General features: G+C 50.8%; 1 protein-coding gene across 1 annotated transcript in view; it reads left to right on the top strand.

The window, feature by feature from the left end:
• Positions 1-11342, top strand: part of Hsd17b3 (hydroxysteroid 17-beta dehydrogenase 3) — a 31588-nt gene extending 20246 nt beyond the window's left edge. Inside the window, exons 7-11 of the mRNA XM_027955814.2 lie at positions 2622-2656; positions 3859-3940; positions 4846-4911; positions 7754-7903; positions 11232-11342. Coding sequence (XP_027811615.1) covers positions 2622-2656; positions 3859-3940; positions 4846-4911; positions 7754-7903; positions 11232-11342 — 444 coding nt within the window. The remainder of the gene's footprint in view (positions 1-2621; positions 2657-3858; positions 3941-4845; positions 4912-7753; positions 7904-11231) is intronic.
• The last annotated feature ends 4641 nt before the right edge of the window (positions 11343-15983 follow it).

Genomic DNA, 15983 nt, shown 5'->3' with positions numbered 1-15983 from the left:
GAGGCTGGCTTTGAACTTGTGATCCTTCCACCTCAGCCTCCAGAGGTGCTGGGATGACAGGCGTGCTCTATGGCGCCCAGCTAGATGGTGCTTTTTTGTGAATACAGTGTTTCCCCTTCCTCTGAGGGGTACAGTCCCCTCCCTCTACTGTAGCTAGCGAGTCAGTCCTGTGCTTTCAATCTGTAGTCACCGGGCAGCTGAGCACCTTGCTCAGTATACAAAGTGGACAACCGTGCAAGGCATCCTGGTGACCGCTCGGGAAGAGCAGGGGAACTGCAGCGATGAATGAGGTCTGATCCCTGATTTCAAAGAGCTGGGACCCTGGATGGAGAATAGGGAAGCTCAATGTCACTAGTCCAAATGCCGAGTATTGACAACGAGGGTGCTCGGCAATGGGGTCACTGTCAGCAGAAAGAGGAGCGATGGAAGCCGATCAGACACACACACACAGATCGTTTTCGGGAGGATAAGTGCTGCTTGTTTTCTGTCAGCATGCTGGAATTTTATAGTTTCCTGCTCCTTCATTACTGAGCACACACATTCTTTTCATGCTGAGCAATGGATGGCCGTGGGCAGCTCTCTGCTGATGTCACTTTAAGTTTTATATGTCCAGCCTTGTCTGCAGCCCTACCACTAGACCCTCCCACAGTATTTTACACACCGATCTTTCCATCTTGGGCTGTTTGATCATTTGGGTTTCCCCAAATGGATGTGACAACCTTCCGATTCCTTTAGCAGAGAAATGCTTTGATTTGTTTTTTTTTTTTTTTAAATTGTCTTATTTACTGACAGACACTAAGTTCCCTGAGTGACAAAGGCAAGTAATGAAAGGTCAGTGTCTCCAGATGCCAGGCCCTAATTGGCCTCGCTGGTTGGAAGCATGGCCGGTGTTGCCTAACGACTTCAAAGATGTCACCTGAAACCTGTCGAGCTCCCGCTCCGTCAAGGGCAGGGTCGGGGGAATGAGTTGGAGGGCAGGGGAGTGGGTGTGCGTTTGGGGACAGGAACCCACTCTATCCAAGGCTGCCTCTCCCGTTGGGACCATTCACCCAGCAAGGCTGGGGAGCTCGTATGGGAGACTTTGGGGATGGGCTTGTGTGTCCAGCAGGACTTATTGTCCCCGAAGAAGTTGAGAGTCAGGGATGGTGCAGGACACCCCAATACCCACTTCCTTCTCTCACCTGCCTCCAAACCCCACATCTCAGTGTCAGTCCAGGGTGGTCTAGAGAGTTCTGCTGCGCCCTCCCCATGGGCCCCCTTAGGGAAGCCATTATACAGAGTGTCTCTGAGACAGGGATGGGGGCCTGGCCTAGGGGACAGGAGCAGTGTCAAGAGAGAGTCCACTGAGAAGCTGCTGCAGGGCTCTGGATAGCACAGAGATGTTGGCAAAAATATGCTTGCTGATTCCCAGGTCCTTGATTTCTGTCCCTCTTTCTTCCACTGGAATCCTTTCTGTCTCAGACCTGCTTCAAGGACAAAGCCTGATTTCAGTACAGTTGTATTTTGAAGAACATTTTAGTCCATGGGCAGCCTCTTTCTTAATTTTTTTTTTTTTTTTGTAGCAGGGATTGAACCCAGGGCACTTAAGCACTGAGCCACATCCCTAGCCCTTTTTATAATTTATTTAGAGACAGGGTCTTGCTAAGTTGCTTAGAGCCTCACTAAATTGCTGAGGCTGGCTTTGAACTTGGGATCCTCCTGCCTCAGCCTCCCGAATCCACTAGGGTTACAGGTGTGTGCCGCCACACCCATCTTTCTTTTTTAATTCTTAAAATGTGTGCCTTGTAATTATTTAGTAAAAAGCATTATTTATTTATTTATTATTTCACAATGCTGGAGATTGAACCTAGGTACTCATGCTAGGTGAGTGCGCCACCACTGAGCCACATCCCCAGCTCTTTTAAATTTTTTGGTTTTGAGACAGGACCTCACCAGGTTGCTTACAGTCTTACTAAGTTGGTTGAGGCTGACCTCCAACTTGCCATCCTCCTGCCTCAGCCTCCTGAGTAGCTGGGATGACAGGTGTGCACTACTGTACCTGGCAAAAAAGATCTTCTTTAATCAACACGTAGGCTTAGAACAAGCAGGGAAGACCTTTCCAGGGGTGGCAGGTTGGGATGGGGAAGGGACTTCTTCTTGTAATTTGCTCTGCCCACGGAGCTGTCACAGGCCACTGCAGGCTGTGTGTGCCTTGGCTGTTGCATTGAAGAGGTGTGAGTGAGATGTTCTCAGAGTCCTGCCCAGGTTTTCTGATAGTCCCCGGTCCTCGCTCATGGCTGAGGCATACGATGGCCAGCCCACTTTTGCCTGACGCCCAGAATGAAGAGTACAACCCTGGTGTAGTCTCTCGGCCACTGGCCAGTTCTCTAATTCTCTAGTCCCTTCATTTCTCAAGAGGACTTTAATGGCAACACAGTTTGCCATTTGTGTACGTCACCTCCCCTGGATACCAGCCAGACTCTGGGGTTGTCAGGATGACCTCTAATGAGGGCCAGCAGTTTTCAAGGTCACCTGGAAGATGAAGCTCTCTTCCCAGTTCCCTCTAGCACCTGCTTCCCCAAGCCCCCAGCTCACGGCGGCTCCTTCCTCGGTCAGGGCCTAACTATGGCCTTCTCTTCCAGATGACACAGCTCATTCTGAAACCCATGGAATCAAGGTAAGGTCACTGCTGGAAAACTGTGGAGTCACAGGGCCTCCCCGACCTGGTGGTCAACCCACCTGGGGACATGGGGGACAGCGTTCAACCCACTGCTGCCTTAACCAGAGATAAAGACTAGGATGAGAAGACTCGGAGGTTATGGGGGAAAAGTAACATTCTGGGCCAGGCAGCTCCTCAGACAGACTCGTACTTGGAAGGTCAAGTGTGACGCAGGGGAGGGAGGGAGGCAGCAGCGGTGTCAGCACACCTTGGATTAAACAAAATCAACTCATAAAAGAAGCCAGTTGGCCTGAGGCCAAGAGCATGTCTTAGTTAGTATGAATTTCAGCTCTGGTCAGAATGAAGACTCTGATAGACGGGTAAAAATCTCCACTGTATCAGTTCCTTCATTTACTGTGAGTTTATATCATCCTGTCTCTATACCTGTTGGGGGGCTGGTTTTTCCTCAGATCCTAAAATTAAAAGCAAATGGTTGATAGGTTTATCTTTCTTAGAAGGGGCTCTAATTTGTAGTTTTGTGCCCCCCACTCCAGTGCACCTAACTGGGAAGGACTGAGGATGTTGAATTTCAAAAAGGCAAGCAAGGTCCCTGGAGACTTGTGCAGAGCTGATGCACTGTCAAATTCTACCCGAGGGGCTGGGGTTGTGGCTCAGCAGTAGTGCGCTTTACTAGCATGTGCAAGGCCCTGGGCTCAATCCTCAGCACCACATAAAAATAAATAAATAAAATAAAGGTATTGTGTCCAACCACAACTAACTAACTAACTAGATAAATAAATAATTCTGCTGGAGATGGGATTCCACCATATGACACGTGACCTGTCTTGGGGTGACTCTCTGGGCCCAGAGAGACCTAGAGCTCGTGTGGTCATACTTAGGGTGGAAGGTCCCTGCCCCTGAGTCTTGTCTGATGGGTTGGCTGTCTGTACTTTGACATGGAGACCCTTGTCCTAGCAGATCCTTTGTTTCCAGTAAAAAGCCTTTAATGTCACACGGCTGCCGAGTGACACCACTGTGTGGTGTCCTCCTCAAGAACTTAGGGGAAGTTCAGCTCCTGTTCTTGGCAGCAGAGCTCTGGGCAGCCGTGGGAGCCTGGGGAGGCTGGAGTTGGACGGTGCTCACAGGAGACCCTTTGCTTTCCTTCCTCTGAGGTGGGATCAAGCTGCAAAGTAATGGAACCTTGCTTCTTTGCCTTTTAGGCGGAGGGGGCTCATCTTGAACATTTCTTCTGGGGTAGCACTCTGCCCGTGGCCTCTGTACACTCTTTACTCGGCTTCCAAGGTGAGGAATCAGCTGTCCGCGCCTCTCCCTTCTGCTGCTGGGGAGCGGGGGTGTCCCAGTTGGTGCTCTGCTTGGGGTGCTCTGGCCGGTTGATGGAGCGTTGCCTGGAGGCAGTCTCATAGGTACAGGGCGAGCTAGCCAATGGGGAGTCTGTATGCAAATTATAAAGACACGCCCCCTCTGCGCAGCCAGCCCAGGGGCTGAGCCCAAGGGTCTCCTAGACTGGGGGTCCTGGCTCACTTCCCACTGACCCGGGTGACTTCCTAGCCTGGTGTTGGCAAGCCCTGGTCACAAAAACAACCCTGGGATAGCACGTGCCTTACCAGGAAGAGCATCCGCAGGAATTTAATCGGTTTGCAGTAGCCCTGGAGATATATTCACACTAAATGGCCTCAGGGATATATTATCCTAAAATACACATTCATGTTCCTGATGCTCTCAGGGCCTCTTCAGAGGCCAGGGGATGAAGTGCACATGCCCCTCATGACAAGTCACTGCAGTTTCCTCTACTTTCTCGTCCCCTGCCCTAAATTTGTCCAGGTATAATTGACAAATAAATTCGGCATGTGATCCACAGCGTGGAGCATATGCTTTGAGGAGTGCATAGAGTGTGACATGATTGTTAGCGTAACCTTGACCTCATGTACTTATTGTTCTGCGGGGAGAACACTGAAGATCTACTCTCTTAGCAACTTTCAAGTATATAATATGCTGTGTTATACAACAGATCTCTGAAATCTTTATCCTACGGAACGAAAATTCCTGCCCTTGGACCCACATCTCCTCCAGGCAGGCTGTGTCTCTGCAGCATAGCGTCTCTGTGGGGGCCCTTGAAATCCGAGCAAGTTGGTTGTAGCAGAGAGAACAAGCTCTGGAACCTTACGTGATTCCTTTTCTTACTACAGGCTTTTGTGTGCACATTTTCCAAGGCACTGCAAGCGGAATACAGAGCAAAAGGAATCATCATCCAGGTGAAGTAGAGAGCTGTCGTCCTTGGGACAGGAAGTTCTGGCCCTCTGTGGGGCAGGGGCCACTACTCCTGCAGGACTGGCTGTGCATATGCAGCCAGTTGGGAGGTGGACTGGGTGGATGCTCTGGGGATTCCTGTGATGGTTGCTGGAGCAGCTGCAGCCACTGTGATCCCACTTACTGCTGTGGTTTCTGCTGCCCTCACTTGTGCCCCAGGTGCTGGGGGAGGAAATGAGGCAGGGATGTGGTTGCTCAAAAACGCTGTGGCCCCCCTTGCCACCTCATGCTGCGTCAGAACAGAAATGGGGCTCTAGTCTGACCATCGTTTCTTCTCTGACTCAGATTCACAAGGTGGGCTTACATGGGAGGAACTGTGGAGACGGAACAAAGGAAAGCTGGGTACTTGGTCCGCTAGGGGGCAGGGGAGGGTCTTCCCCCAGGGGCTGCTGATCTGTGATGGACCCCAGAGACCCTTCACTCTCGGGCAGGGAGGGAAGGGCTGTCCTGGAGATCACCTGCTTCCACCTCAACAGGTGGGGTGGCCGCTGCCCTCTGCAGACCAAACGGGTGACATTCTGAGGTGCCGATGACCTACACGAGCTTGGTTCAGAGTTCAGGGGTTTCTAGAACCTAAAAACACAGAGGTGTTTACTTTGTGTTGTTCTGTCATTGTTGTCGGGGAAGAGGTTGGGTGACATCCTCATGGCTGCACACAGTGGTTTTAGATGAAGTCCCCCACGCGGGGAGCGTGTCAGCAAACCAGGAATGGAATATAGCTCATGACCCAGGCGATGTCGATGGTAGGAATTTGGCCAAACGCGACATTTTCCTGGCCATAGTGCGTGATTGTGACTGCCGTGTCCCTGTACCACAGTCCCCTTCTCTGCCCGGATGAGCCCGTCTCACCATGGGGGGGTCTTTCTCCCCCACACGGGGCTGTCCACTCTGACTCCCAGTGGGGTTGGCACTTCCTTTTGCAACAGAGCTTCTCCACACTGGCTAAGTTTGCTGCAGTCAAGAAAACCCCCTGAAATCTCCATGGCTTAGGACCACAAAGTCCCATTTTGCATGATGCTCCCCACTCACTGGGAGCCGGCAGAAGGCACAGCTCATTGTGTTAATGATGGGCGGCTGCCATCTTGAATGCTGTCATTTGACCCATCAGAGTTGATGTAGCCTGGATTCTACAGGATCTTGCTTTGGCAATTAAGTGCTGTGGCCCAGAAGTGACACGTGGCATTTCTGCTCATGCCTTACTGGCCAGATCCCGTAACGTGATCTTACTTCAGGAGATTCAGTTCTAGCATGTGTCTGGGAGGAGAAAGAAGAGAAATCCCTGGTGACGTCTTTTGTTTGGCACTGGGGATTGAACCCAGAGGTCTTTAACCACTGAGCCACATCCCCAGCCCTTTTTTGTATTTTATTTAGAGACAGGGTCTCACTGAGTTGCTTGGGGCCTTGCTAAGTTGCTGAGGCTGGCTTTGAACTTGAGATCGATCCCCCTGCCTCAGCCTCCTGAGCTGCTGGGATTCCAGGCACGTGCCACTGTGCCCGGCCTCGGTCACTTCTAAACATGAACAATTGCCCTAGCCACCTGCTGCTCCCTAGCCATGGGACACTCAGCATCAACTTAATCTTGATTCTTGTGGACCAGAGGTACTGCAGCTGCCCAGGGAGTGGGTTCAACAAGGCAAGGGAGTTGGGAGGAGATGGGGTGGGAGAAAGGTGCGTCTTCCCTGATACAAACCCCAGAGCTGTCCTCCTAGCAAGTGTGAGAAGGCAAAAGAGCTGTGATCTTTCAAAAACCACAGGATTCTCTAGGGTTGGTGCTCAATAAATGTGTGTCAAATCAGTGTGGACCTGTGTACCGCAGGCATGGGTTTGAATTCGACCCCTGTTCTGCTCTTACCCCCTGAGCAGTCTTAGCTCATTTAAAATCTGAGAGCCTCAGTTTCCCATCCATCAACAGGTTTATAATAGCGCCTGATTTCTCTGGCTTAATCACGAAGATCTAATGACTAAGTAAATGTGCAAGTTTAACCGTATTTACTGAGCTCCTCTTTTGTATGCCTTTCCGTACCAAAGCTCACTGTAGGAATGAAAACACTTATTACTATTTCCCTATCTGAAGTCTGGGTTTGACAGTGCTCCTGATAGTTCCCAAAGAGGAACATTTTGAGGTCCCTGGATGAAAAGTGTCAAATTAATCAGAGCATTGATTTCCGTAAGAACCAATTCAATTGGATGGGTGGACACATAATCACGTTCAGTTATAAAACAAGGTAATTTCAGATGGGATGAGAAGGAAAATAAAACTAGGAAAAGTAGCCTGGATCTTTTTCCTTCTAACGATGCCAGGGTCTCTGATTCTGGGGGGAAGTCACAAAACCCCAGATGGGGTCCTCACGCCAGGAGCAACGGCTGTGGATTCCAGGGCACACGTGTTACTCTTCTTACTTTGAAAGGAAAGATTATGACGTTTGTGCAGATCATGGTGCCAAAGTGGGGTGTGAGAGTGGGACTCCAACATGCTTTAAGTTCTTCAACTTTGGTCACATGGATTAGAAATTATTTTCTGAGATGAATATCTAATATTTATCTAATAGCTAATGTTTCTGATTAAATATCCAACATCCAGTTCAATTTGAATTTCAGATGAGTATGAATGATATTTTGCAGTAAGTGTGTCCCATGCTGCGTGTACACGATCACACTGAAGTTGATTGGTTGCTGGCCTGGACTTTAGCGTTTCCTGTGTTTTCACTTGCTGAGTCCAGCGTCCCTGTTCCCAGGTGACGGAGCCTTCTTGGTCATGCATGCTTCTGTCTTTATCTCACCCTGTAGGTGCTGACCCCGTACGCGGTTTCCACCCCAATGACCAAGTATCTGAACACCAACATGGTCACCAAGAGGGCCGATGAGTTTGTTAGAGAATCACTGAATTACGTCACGATGGGGGATGAGACCTGTGGCTGCCTGGCCCATGAAGTCTTGGTAACCCATTTCTTCTTCTCTCCTTGAAACCAGACAGGAGGGAGGGGCCGGGTGTGGCTGGTCTTCCTTGCTGTTGGGACACTCAGCCCTTCTCTCTCATGGCACCCACATGAGGCCGGGGCTGTGCTGCCACATGGTCACAGCCAGTGAACGGGAGTCTGTGGCGAGGAGGGGACAGGCTGGAGGCCTGGCTGCTCGGTCCTCGGGGAGCCCAAAGCTCCTTGGACGCCTTGCTTTTCCCCTTGGGATGGAAGAGGCTCCCAGGAGCTCTTGGGTAAAAAGGACCAGGACTCCCGGAGCTTCCACGCGGGGACTGCTCTCTTCCTCGGCTCTCTGTTCTAGTCGACAGGGAACCATCAGCCCTCCAGGGGAAAGAGAGGAGGGCCATTGTGACTTGCATCATTTGCCGATTTCCGTGGTATAAATATCCCACCGTGACTATCAAGCACGTGAACCGAGGAGAGGTGCACACCGTCAGCCCCTGCGAGCACGCACGCCTCAGTCCAGCCTGCCTCGAACCCCGTACGATATGGAAATGAGGTTCATGGCATGTGGCATTGGGGTGCTTTCCATTTCTGGGCTGCAAGACCAACATAAAAAGCCCAGGGAGGCTGAGCATTGCGACTGATACTGAAACACACGTGCACACACACACACACACACTCACACAGACTCACACACACTCACACTCACACACACACACACAAACACACACTCACACACACACAGAGCCAATGTAGCTTTGTTTCCAGCCCCCTCCAATTTTGGATGGACCCTGTCCACTACCCATCATCTGTCCATTTTCTCCTCTGCTCATGGCTCTTCTGTCTCGGCATGGTTATTAGTGTCCTCTGTCTCCGCCTCTTTCCTCCACCTTCTTCTCATCCCTGTCTATGGCTATCAGCTTTTCATGGATGCCAGGGGCTTCATGGCCCTGGGCACCGTGTTCCCCATCACGTACCTCCTGGGACACACAGAGACTTTGACAGGAGATACTGAACTTTCTTAACGCATTGCTTGCCTTTTCCCGCGGAACCTGGCACTGTGCAGAATCACCAATTTAACCCACGCTACACAAGGGACATTTGGAAAGAATGTTTAAGGGAAGAAAGAATTTCCAGGCTCTGGTTCGTCTTTAGAACCCTGTAAGGGGTCCACAAGGGGCATTGCTGGCCAGTTCCTGAGTGGTAATGATTTATGTCTGGGGCAGGTGGGCAAAGCATGTTTCCTCCATCTTGCAGAATAAAGTCCTGCTTCCTGATGTCAAAAAAAAAAATCTTTATTTTTCCTGTCGTTGGTCTAGTTTTCCTCCAGGTCTCCATTTGGCTGCAGGAAAACTAGCCAAATGCCAATGAGTTTGGACCCGGTTTCATCTGATCACAGAAACCGGCTGTTCAGGAAGCGATCACACAGAGAAAAACGTTGTGTGTACTTGGGAGCCTCCCTTCTGGCTGCCTTTCTTACTAAAACGACGTTGCAGAGAGGAGTCCTGGGATTCAGGCTGGTCCTAAAGTGGGTGTTGATGGCTTGACCAGGGCCTCCCAGCTACCGAGGGCCGTAGACCCCTGAATCTCTGTCACTTCTGCTGTCCATCTGCAGCTTTGGCTCACAGAGGCCCTCCGGCTTGCATTCTGCATCGGCACCAATGTGGGAAAGTGCAAGCAGCTGTGTTAAGAGGACACTAATAACCATCCCAGCACTCACCTCACCCTGCTGACATGATTTTGGGGGTTGTACCCCAGCAGAGTGGGGAAGGCAGTAGCTTCTCCTTGGTCTTCAGTGTCAAACTTACTTATTTATCACACTTCTCTGTTTTTACCCCGATTTCTCTAGCCCCCAGGATAAGCCCAGAGGCTGCACATAGGGGAGGGCACATTCTTACGACTTCTTAATCTCCTCCCATACCCAGCCTCTCCAAGGCAGGAAAGGTGTAGACCTCCTGCATGTGTTCCTGGTGCCACCGCCTGCCGGTCTCCAGGGTTAGCCATCTCCAGAAGGTGTGACATCCTCTCCACCTTCTGAACTCTGTGGTCTTAGTCCTCCAGGACATCCTAACTGGGCTCCATCGCATCTGGAAAATGTGTCCTGGGGACCATCGCGTGTGATGCTGTTGCTACACGTCTTGCTGCGTGGGCCGGTCCTACATGTCAAAAGTGGAATGTTTTCCTGGCCATTCTCTTTGGATTTCTTAGGGAACAAATTCTCATCTCTTAGGCGGACAGATGCTTAGCATAGGCTAGGAAAGAGAAAGTTTTGTGCCCGGAGAAGCAGGAGAGAAATGAAAATATGTTAATCGTTAAGATCAGTTGGCCCTTGTTAGGATTTAGGAAGATCATCGAATCTAAAGAGATGGGTAATTGCACTGAATCAACAGTAAACAGCAACCTTTCTTTTACCAAGAGGCAAGGCAAAGATGGCATACTGGGTACCCAGGAGGAGGTTAAGGCAGGCACCAGGCCAGTCTATGTCAAGGTGGCGGCTCCGGCTGCTACCTGGCCCTCACCATCTCGGGAGATCATGCTTTATGGATTCCCTTTTACAATTCAAGAAAACTGAAGCTCAGAGCTGAGTCCACTGGCCCCAGACCCCCCAGCGGGCAGCGGTAGTGCTGGATGTAGGTCCACTTGTGCCCGATGGGGCAGACTTTCTAGTTCCTTCTACATGTCCCCTCCAGCTCAGGAGGGGATAGACAAAAGAAGGAGACGAGGAGGGATTGTTTTGGAACGCTTTCAAGGGGCCTGGAATTTTAATTAATACATCCATTTTTTCATGGCCGAGCTCACTGATCCAAAACATTTAGTTCAAGACAAAAGCTAATGGGAGGGCTTGATTTTGCTGTGAGACCAAAAAGCTCTAATTGGGAGAAAGTTCTAGAGGAAGGCATTGGGTTGATTCAGTGATGAGGCCAGTGGAAGAGTTCAACTTGGCTTCTCAGTAGCACAGGTCCGAGGAGCTGGGCTGCCTGAAGTCCCGCTGTGTGGGGAGTGGGTGGGTCCAGGGGCGCTGGACTAGCAAGAGCACCCTGGGGGCAGACGTGGATCCCAGGTTCAGGCCTTCGCATAGGGCTTCCTCTCCTGGTAAGAGCAAAGCCCCTTTGCTACTTGCTTAGTATCAGCTGACGGGCAGCATTTCTGATCCTTGGAATCGCCTTTTAATAGAATCGAGAGCATGGCGGCCCCCTGAGGTCTTGTCACAAGACCCTAAAATTTCAGAACTTCAATAGTCAGAAAAAGCAATTCTTGAAGGCGGTGACTATAAATGGAGGGGTTTGATTTTTAATTCTGGGCTCCCTCTTCTCCAGACACTCACAGTTTTCTGTCTGTTAAAGGCCAGCTTTCTCAGCCTGATCCCCGCCTGGGCCTTCTACAGCCGCGCCTTCCAAAGGTTCCTGCTGACCTGCTACACGGATTACCTGAGGCAGAACGTCAGCACCAGATAGTCCCAGACGCCCAGGACCCAGGCGCCCTTGGCTGGCCTGCAGGGACCAGAGGAGCTGGCCTCCTGCCCCACCGGAGCCGGAGGAGCAGGGACTCAGAGGACACACTTGTGTGGGGCCCTAGAACTCAAGTCTGGAGACCTTTGGGAAAACCGTGGCCTAAAAACACACGTTGTAAAGGGGTTTCTGAGGTTTTATGTGTAAGGAGGGGAGGGGGTGTGGATGTCACTGGCGAAGGGTCTCAGGGGGCTTATTAAATAAACACAGTGAGAAGAAACCTTTGATTCTTGGAATATTGAAAACAATTATACTGAGTAAATGACTTTGACAGCTAGGTACAAAATTCAGAAATCAAAAGAATATCTGAGGTTACTCAATTTTTTCAGGACTTCTGTTGTCTTGGAGGATTCACAATTTCTGAAACTGGGTTCCTCGGAGACCCAGGAAATTGGATGGGGGAAAGCACAGGGGCAACGCCTGTATCAGGCCCCTTTCTGTCCCCCAGCCCCCATTTCAACACATGGGGCACCGGCTTTATCTTTTATATTAATACTTGGGTTTCTATGGAAGACTGCGTGTGTAAAAATAAAAACAGAATATGTTCCTAAAAATAGTTTAAAAGCAATCACTCTAATGCAAGAATCACTGACCATAGAAATGGGGTACTAGCTGTGGGGGTGCTGGGGACACCTGGGTGTGTCAGCACTAGGGCTGGAATCCCCTGAAGGATTGTGCCTTTACACAATCTGTGACTGAGGGGTGGTTAGTGGGGACCCCAGCTGGGCTGCCAGATGCAGCAGCTATATGTGGCCCAGGTGGCCGGGTTCTAAGCACATGCGTCCCAGAGAGAACCAGGAGGGAGCCAGCATAGGGGGTCATATCACGATGAGCCGTCCCAGATTCAGCAGGAGGGGATCCCAAACTTTCTTCTCCATGGAAGGGGTATCACATATGTAATGGGGGGGGGGCCGGTGGAGGAAGCTGGGTCCTGGCCCCCTTTGGAAAATGAAATGACGCTAGTTAATTTTTGCCTAAGTGTTTGTCCTCGCATATGAATTTTGATGAATCACTTGGTCTTCCCATTAGTGATAAAGTAACTTATAAAATATAGGCCTCGTGTTTCTGGAAACTTCACTCAAACCCTGGTGAATCTGTGCATTGGGAAGAGCCTCCGTGTGCAGGAGTTAGGGTTCTTCAGTTATGCAGCCCAGGGCCAGCCTCGAGAGCTAAGCCTGGGAGAGTTTTAAGAGCTTCTTAAGAGCCTTTAAAGAGAGAATTCCTTTGTAGGTCCTATAATTTGGATTTTTAAATGTCCCCTGAAAGTCCTCAGTTTGGTCTCTGGTCGGTGGCTCTGTTGGGAGGTGGCAGAACCTTTAGGGTGTGGGTCCTTGTAGAAGGAAGTCGGTCCCAGTGGCAGTAGAAGGAGAGGTTGGGACCCCTCCAGCATCTTCCCTTTCTCTCTCTGCTTCCCGGCCACCAGGAGGGGACTGTGCTTTACCATATGGTCTCCACCAGGATGTTCTGTCTCACCAAAGTGATGGGGCCCTGGGGCCAAGTGTCGCTGGACTGCACCCTGTGAAACGGCAAGCCAAAATAAATCTTTCCTCCTTTTAAATTGATTTTTCTCACACGTTTGGTCACAGCAACGAAAAGCTGACTAACACAACAGCAAAATCCCCCAAACATGTATGAAACTGGGGCCAGGAATGCTCTGTGTTTTAAGATCTTTAACCCCATCACCCTCGTATGAGATGAAGGCCAACACGTGTTGAGTGCTGATCCCTGTCAGGAACTACAAGAAGCCCCCGGCAACTTAAGAAATAGGTGCCATTACTGCTGCTTCTGGTTTACAGATGAGGAAATGGAGACACACAAAAGTTAAGTGACTTGTACAGATTTGCCTTCACAACGGGGGTGGGGGGGCAGAGGTGGGATTTGGATGGGGTCTTCTCCTCTCCGTCCGCACTCTCCTAGGCAAACACACCACCGTGGCACCTGTCCGGGCTGAAGGTATTTCTCTGTAATCAGTGGCAAAGGATGAACACCATGCCCCTGCCGTGGGTAAGTGTCCCCAGGTGCTGTGCCTTAGGGGCTTGTTCTCCAGCCTGGGGCACCTGGGGAGGGGGTGGAGCCTTAGGAGGTGGGGCCTGGAGGAGGAAGTTGGGTCACTGGGGGTGTGCCCTAGAAGGGCCCCGGGGTCGCTGTTCCTTCCCCTCTCCCTTTGCTGTCTTCCTGTGTCACTGCCTGCTCTCACCACGATGCTCTGCCCCCTCACAAGCCCAACGCAATAGGGCCTGGTGGTTGTGACTGAAGCCTCTGAATCTGTGAGCCAAAATAAACCTTCCATCCTCCTAAGTTGACATCTCGGGTGTTTTGTCACAGTCAGGGAAGGTGGACGCACCCCCAGCTCCAGCTCCTTCGTCTTCACGTGTCACGGAGACGTGGGGAGGAACAGGCTTCCGCAGCCAGGCCCACCTTCTGCATCTCACCACCCACCACCTTCCAAACTCACCACGGACTGAGAACCACTCAGGCAGAGGAGGCTGGCAGAGGAGGCTGGCAGGCGTGGCTGGCCTTCACTTCCTTAGCAGAGGGCTGGGCTCTTGTTTCTCACCGTGGAGGCCGAGGTCTCCCAGGAGGAGCATGGGAAGCTGCCGCTGGGAGAGACGTCCTTCTGGCCTTCCATCGGGGCTGCCTCCCAGGAGGCCAGAGGCTGGGGAGTCCCTCAGACAACGCTGGTAGCGGGGAAACGAGGTGAGGAGGGGTCACTGGCCGCTGAAGCTGGGTGTTCCCTGGGGGATCCCCCTTTTCCTGCTCTGTGGATGGGAACCAGAGTGGCCCCTTCAAGGCCTCCTGAAGCCAGAGCTTGCCAGAGACAGCAGAAGACGGCCATCCTGGGGCCAGCACGGTCTTCATCAGGCTGGTCTGCTCCTGAGGCCCAGAAGGGTTGGCCTTACTGTCCTTGACCCACTGTGCCAGGGGGTGGGGGTGGGGCAGCCGGGCGACTCGCTGATGCCCTCTAATGGTGCGGGGAGGCACTGTCGGCCATTCCTGCCTCACCCTGCAGAAGACTTAGAACAGACAGACTTGGGGGAAGAAATCCCTCATTTTTCCCCTCCAGTTCTTTTGAACGGCTGAATGTGTGTTGTTTTCCGGTTTCATCCATGCCATAACGTGTGTTAGCACTCAATTCCATTGTATGACTTCCTTGTTTTCTTTATTAATTCATCAGTTGATGGACATTTAGGCTGTTCCACTTTTCGGATCTCATGGGTCAGGTGATGTGGACATTTTTGTACAAGTTTTTGTACAAGTTTGTACAAGTTTGTACAAGTTTTGTACAAGTTTTTGCACAGAAGTTTCTCTTGGGTGTGTATCTGGGAGTAGAATCGCAGGGTTGTGTGGTTCTCTGTGGAATTTTTTGAGGCACTGGGGACCGTTTCCCAAGGTGGCTGAGCCACCTGACTCTACCACCAGCAGGCAGGGGGCTTCAGTTCCCCACATCCTAACTGGGTCTCACTGTGTCTAGACCTCGATCCCCCATGGCTGATGATGGTGAGCACCTGTCCTGCCTTGGGTGGCTGTTTGTGTATCTCCTTTAGGGAAATGTGCACCCAGATCCTTGGTCCATTTTGGAAGCAAGCTTGTCTTTTGCTAATGTGGGCGCCTCTTTCCGTTGCTACGGATTCCTGGGTGAAACATCCCCCGGTTGTTAAAGTTCCTCACACTTTCTGCCACACGGTTTCTGGAAGAGCTCTGTAAGTGCCACCCGCGTCTTCAGCAGTGCTTCTCGACTGGTGGCCGGGGTGGGGGTCAGATTGTGCCCCAGGAGGCATTTTGCAAGGTCTGGACACATTTTTGGTTGCCACACCTTGAGGAAGGAGAATGCCATTGGTAGACGCCAGGGATGCTTTTGAAAATGTTCTGCAAAGTACAGGAGAGCCTCTTTCTTCCCCTGGCCCAGAATCAACTGTCCCCAAATATCCATTGGTGAGAAACTTCAATCTGAAATGGACCAGGTGCCTGTCCGTATATTCTCGTTCTCCTCCGTCCCTTCTTGGTTTTAGGCTTATGTTAAATCTTGCCTGATCAAGGGATTAACCATTATCCTTTTAAATTATTCACCTTTGGTCCAGATGAAGTCTGTCACTAAAATCTAGTGTGATGGGTCCCATCCATTCCCAGGAATACTCGTCAAAGCCCACCAAGAGTGATGTATTGCTGGGCCCGTAGCAGGATACTGAAAGCCAACGAGGCATTAACTAACCAGATATCATGATAGCAATCAGTCCCTACTATTTATAACAGCTGATGTGTTATATATAGATACGTACATTCACTCTTCACTGCACACAGTGGAGCAGATAGTGTATTAGGTTCAAGTTCACAACTAGTGTATCAGGTTTAAGTTCATTAGGTAATTGTATAATAGAGACTCCAACAATAGCTTCAACAAGGAAGGCACATAAAAATCTTGAAGTCAGCAGTCTGGGGCAGCCATGCCAGCTCTGTTTCATGAAGTTTTGAAATACCAGGTAAACCTCTGCTCCATTTCTATCGTGTCAAGTTTGTATGCTGCCGGAGCACCTGCCAGTCACAGGATGACTTAATCAGAACCAAGACAAGAATCCATTAGGAAACAAT

This window comes from Marmota flaviventris, chromosome 16, assembly GCF_047511675.1.
Source record: "Marmota flaviventris isolate mMarFla1 chromosome 16, mMarFla1.hap1, whole genome shotgun sequence".
Classification (NCBI taxonomy): Eukaryota; Metazoa; Chordata; class Mammalia; order Rodentia; family Sciuridae; genus Marmota; species Marmota flaviventris.
This window is presented reverse-complemented; position numbering and strand designations above follow the sequence as displayed.